General features: G+C 35.4%; 1 protein-coding gene across 1 annotated transcript in view; it reads right to left on the bottom strand.

The window, feature by feature from the left end:
- Positions 1 to 2,086: 2,086 nt before the first annotated feature.
- The window catches only part of LOC136874512 (uncharacterized), a 799,993-nt gene continuing 796,079 nt past the window's right edge, over positions 2,087 to 6,000 (bottom strand). Inside the window, exon 23 of the mRNA XM_068227822.1 lies at positions 2,087 to 2,387. Within this exon, the coding sequence (XP_068083923.1) occupies positions 2,087 to 2,387 (301 nt within the window). The remainder of the gene's footprint in view (positions 2,388 to 6,000) is intronic.

Here is a 6,000-nt window from a genome sequence, read left to right as displayed (position 1 = left end):
AGAAAAGCATGGTTGGGACATTATTGCAATCATAATATATTCAGTAGCCATTCTCAGGAATCATAGGTACGGGTTGCATGTCTATTGTTCAATTTTGTTTTCAATATGAACTCTAGTAATGATTTTCTTCTGTGATGTTTTGGCGAGGAAGTATAATTGGACAAATAACCTCACAAATCTAGGGTGTCTTTCATTTTCTCACCTTTCGTGGCCTTTCCCTTTCTTTTGCCAATATCTTTATTCTTTGAAGGGTTGGACCTCTTCTATGTTTTTCCCTGATTTGTATTAAGAGAGGACCAAGCTCGATAGCTGCAGTCGGTTAAGTGCGACCAGTATCCAGTAATCGGGAGATAGTGGGTTCGAACCCCACTGTCGGCAGCCCTGAGGATGGTTTTCCGTGGTTTCCCATTTTCACACCAGGCAAATGCTGGGGCTGTACCTTACTTAAGGCCACGGCCACTTCCTTCCCACTCCTAGGCCTTTCCTATCCCATCGTCGCCATGAGACATATCCATGTCGGTGCGACGTAAAGCAAAAAAAAAAAAAAAAAGAGAGGATGGTTGCCCAGTTGTACTTTCTCCAAGAACAATAATCATCATCACTGCCATCACCTTGAAATCCACTTTGAGACAAATTAGATAAAACAAGCTGATTTAAGATTAAAAAGCTTCCTGATCGTGAGTAGAGGAACTGGACAAAGACTTACTGTATTTTTACTTCCATCTTATTTGTCTGTGCCAAAGAACCAAATGTGCAAGTATAGAAAAATAAGTCACAACAATAATATACCAAGGACAGGTAGGAAAACTGAAAATAGGTTTATGCAGTTTGTTTGAGAGAGGCATGTAAAATTTGAATAAAAGAAAAATAATTAAGTAAATTACATGACCAGCTGTTTGTATCAATTACCTTGATGTATAAAAAAGAAATTGTAAAGTCTGACCAGATGACTATGCTAACGTAATGGAGTAGAACATACAGCCAGTGACTTATTACCAAGTGCTGGGCAGTGGAAAATAACCTGACACCATGAGAAGGCCAATGACTTTGGGTGGACAAGCCCTCTTGGGAACGTGATAGTCCCTCAGATAATGAAATGCCTCTGAAAGCCATCAGGTAGTATCTCTGCCCTCGGTTAGGGGCGGCTACCAAGACATCTATTCTCCAGGTTAGGAGTGGCCTTTCAGATTCCATGGAGGGTTGACATCACCAAAGGCATGTGGTCATTAAACTTCACTCCAGAACCAACAACAGATCCGGACAAAGGAAGGAAACTGTTCAAGATGATGATGATGAAGATGATGAAAATGTGTAATTAGAAATATTGTATAATGTTGTAAATTTTCTAGAAAATTTTAGAAAGGAATAATTTCTGCTTCCATGATGGAATTTATGCTTTAGATATTAAGAAATTTAGATACTTTAATCTTGAATAAAAGAGAAATAATGAAGTAAATTATATGGCTAGCTGTTTGTTGTCAATTATTTTGATATATAAAAATATGAATAATGGAAGTATGATAGTACACTGCATAGAAATACTTCATAGTATTAAGGTTTGAGATTATTCATTATGAATTTCTTGACCTCTATAAAATGTTTGTTTGAAAATCATGGATGGAAAAAAACCATATTAACTCTATACAATCCACATGACTTTGATCCAAAGAAGGCTAACATCTTGATTGTGGTTGATTTTCTATCCTAGTAAAGTTTTTCTATTTGTTCAGTTTTTAACTATAGAATAGAAGGTAATTTTCACTTTTTGTGGTGTACATGTGCCAGTAGAGGGAAGTAATTTACTGCCAGATGTACTCATAACAGGACACAATCAGTTACAATACTATCTCTTTAATCTTAAATATGGTATGGTTGTCATGTTGTACTTCCCCTTTAAAAAATAAATGCCAAATTTTGAATCTAAAAACTGAACAATATTCAAAACTGAATACTAGGTTGGGTAAATTACCAAATAGCATTCAGAAGATATTTTAGCTGCCACTAGCTAAGTGTTGTTACAGTGATCACTGGTTAATTAAGCAGTAAACCTTCAATACTTATTTTTGGTCAGAGTGTAATGCTGCTGTTAATCTGTATGCCCACTACTACTCGTCACCCGCACTGCTCGCCAAGTCTGTTCATCATGAGGGATTAAAAGTTCACCTGCATGTTTATGATTAGAAGAACTTCGTTTCCATCCACGCGCACGTTCGGCTGTAGTCTGTGATGGTAGTTGACCAAAACTACTACTCTTGTGCATTTCAGATAGGTTGGAAGAAATCAGAGGGGACAGTAGTGGTGGAGAGTCGTCGTCATCACAACAGCTATCCGTGGGGCTCACCAAACGCTCCCGACGCTTGAGGGATAGTTCCAGCCGACGTAAGAACCTGTTACATAAAAAAGAATCATTGTTATCTTTTGATTCCTAAAGTAATGAAAATACTGCTTCTGCCTGAAAGTAATCAAAGACCTTTTTCTCTTTTTTAAATCAATAAGGATGTTTGGACAAGAATACCAAAGACAGGAAGTAGGGACTTTTCAAAGATGATAACTTGAGAAAACGCAGTCTCATTCTCCACTTTCCATTAGAAGGACATGTGTTTTATGCAAGAATTGACCTGTGAAGATGTTAACATCTGTATAGAACAGAATAGAATACTCCCGTCTCCCAGTTCCAGATCACCTGAAACTGGGGAGAAAACTTTCTTTTATTGCAATTCATTAAATTCGATACATGACTTACATTTCCCTCTCACAATTATTTGACTATTACTATACTAAATATAATTTATTTTGTCCTAGGCGTTAACAATATTATATAGTCTAGGACAACATGTATCTTCCCCTTCCTTAGCTTATTTAATACAACAATTTCTATATCACTACATTTAATATTAATTAAACCTACTAGTGGTGCTAATCTCTTTTCATCTCCTTTTGCCACATTCTACTTTTAATTTATATCCATCACCAAAATATTTAGTTCTCAATACATCAGTTCCCCTACATACTAACAGTAACAGTACTTTTAGTTAGTGCTAATCTCTTTTCATTTCTTTCTGCCACATGCTTCTTAAAATACAAAAAAACTTAGCTATTCTTCCCGGGGTGCTCCATTCTTTATTTAACAATTTAGCTATTGTATAAAATTCCTTCTCTCTTTCTATTTTTATTTTATATTCATCACCAAAATATTTAGTTTTCAGTGCATTAGTTCCCCGACATGTTCTCAGTAGATGACCCTCTTCCATTATTTCTCCACAGAATAAACAATGATTTTCGTTATGGTTCTCTCTCAGTCCCTTAGTTTTATATATCCCCTTTAGCCACCACACCGCACCTCTTAGTTCTCTATTTGGGAGTCTTTCTTTTCTTATTGACATATTTTGAATAATTCCACAAAATTCTGCTAGTGTTCTTTTTGTTTTACATTCTGCCCTAATCATCTGTTTCTCTATGTCCCTCACTGTAATCATTAATTTTTTAATGAATCTCTTCTCTTTACTGTTCATCTCTTTATCCCAGTATTCTCCCATTCCTATTCTGTCTAGCATACTTTTCACTTTCGACACCCAATAATCATCATCTAGGTGTTTCATCTGGTGTTGGTATGCTAGGTTCAATATTTCCCTCCCCTCTCCCCTTCTTAATCTTAACCAATATTTTACTACTTTCCTGCTTATATCTGCTTGGATGCTGATATATTCACATAAACTTCTAGCTCCACTATTTGCTGTGCATTCTGATAGACCCATTATTATTTTACAGAATTTATTACTTATTACATCTAATTCTTTTTTTATCTACTTCAATACCCCATATTTCTGCACCATTCAGTGCTTTTGATATCACAAAAGCATTAAAAACATTTTTGTGTAGCTTATATTCCATATTTGGCATCTTCCTCTCTAAAGACCTTATACTTGATAGGGCAACCAGTCCTTTCAATTTGGCATGTCTTATTTGTTCCTTCCACATCCTGTTCAATGTTATTATGATTCCTAGATATTCTAATTTATTTACAACTAATTCTACACCTTCTAACCACCAGCACCTTTCATTTCTCTTTAATTTATTTCCTCGTTTACAAACCATTACTTTTGTTTTCTTGATATTTATTTTCAAATTCCATGTACTGCAGTGTTTGGCTGTTTTCTTAAAACTATTTTGCATACCGACTGTCATTAGTGAGAGCAGAAGGATGTCGCCTGCGAAGACTAGGCCAGGAATTTCTTTGTTGTTTAAGCAAGGGCTTGTCCTATCCTCCTTCCCGTGACAGTCCATTACATCATTAATAAAAAGTAAAAAGAAAATTGGTGATAGATTATATCCCTGCTTAAGTCCAATATTCGAATGTATCCTGCCTACCATTAGATCTTCCTTAACTTTAATCAAGCATATCACTTCTGCATATAATTCTTCTATGGCTCTAATCATTTTATTTGACATCCCTATTCCAGCCAGCTTCGCATCGACAGCCCGTCTGCTAACTGAATCAAAGGCTTTATGCAAGTCTATTGCTGCAATATATAATCTACCTCCTTCCCTCCTTATGTATTTATCTATTATTGTTTTAATTATAAATATATTATCTGTAGTTCTCATTCCTTTCCTAAATCCTGACTAGTACACTGAGAATATAGAGTAATGTTCAGCCCATTTCATGATTCTTTTTGCTAAAATACCGGTGTAAATCTTACTGAGTGTATCCAACAAGGTAATACCCCTAGAGTTATTCGTATTCGATCTTTCCCCCTTTCTTTTATATATCGGGCAATTTACTCCTTCTTGCAAACATCTTGGAATTTTTCTCCCATCAAAGATTTTGTTAAATATTTTAGTTATTATTTCTAGCATCTGGCTGTTATTCCCTATCTCTTTCCAAAATTCATACGTAATTCCATTGGCAGCACCTGATTTTCCTCCCTTCCGTTTTTTCAATGTATGTAGTACCTCATCTGTGGTTATTATATCGTCTAGTAGAGCAGAGTAAACTCCACATGTCTCAGTATACTAGTCTTATTTCTTTTCCTTTCCCATGTGTCTTTACCCCCTAATAACCCCTTAAAATATGTTAACCACTCCTCACTGCATATGCTTACTTGATTACAGCTTTTATAATCTTTACATATTGCACTAATTCTTTTCCATACTTTCTTAGTTTCATTTTCTTTACAGTACTTATGGAATAATTTTGCCTCTTTGGCCTGCCAGTTCCTTTTGTTTTCACTCATTAAATCTTTGTATTCTTTCCTCTTTTTACAAAAATCTGCTCGTAAATCCTGAGATCACTCATTTCGGTACATTTTCAATGCCTTCATCATTTGATTTTTCTTTTCTTTACACTTATCAGTGTACCATATGTTTTGTTTACACTGCCTTCTCTTACTCACAACAATTTTTTTTTACCAGCTACTTCTATTGATCTTTCAAGCATTCTTATTGCTTCATCTATGTTATTATCCTCTATCATGTACTCAATACCTATCTTCATATTTCAAAAGTTTTACACCTATAGTAGTCCCTAAATTCGTCTCTCTGTTCCTCACTCCATCTGTATCTTACTAATTTTCTCTGTTCATAGTTAAAATGTTGTTTTCCTTCTTGTTTACCTTCGTCTCTCAGTAATCAAATAATCAAATAGCAACTGGTAAATGATGAGATGCTGTCCAATTTTTTACCTGAATGTCCTTAACATAAGTTAAAGCCTCCCTAGATGCCAACACCAAGTCTATAACACTCCCTCCAGACTCGACTATGTATGTTAAGTTACCTGATTCGCCCCCCCGACCAGCCCCCATAAAAAATGTACAATTCCTCTATCGCACACATTTCCAGTAGTTTCTCTCCATTTTTGTTACACTCTTTGTCTTTGCTTCTCCTTCCTTGTATTAATATTTCATCAATTTCTTTATTGTATAATGGATTATTTACACCAACCCTTGCGTTGAAATCACCCATTATAATTATTCCCGCTCCTTCATTTCCTAATTTAATCTG

The sequence above is a fragment of the Anabrus simplex genome, chromosome 5 (genome assembly GCF_040414725.1).
Source record: "Anabrus simplex isolate iqAnaSimp1 chromosome 5, ASM4041472v1, whole genome shotgun sequence".
Taxonomy (NCBI): Eukaryota; Metazoa; Arthropoda; class Insecta; order Orthoptera; family Tettigoniidae; genus Anabrus; species Anabrus simplex.
This window is presented reverse-complemented; position numbering and strand designations above follow the sequence as displayed.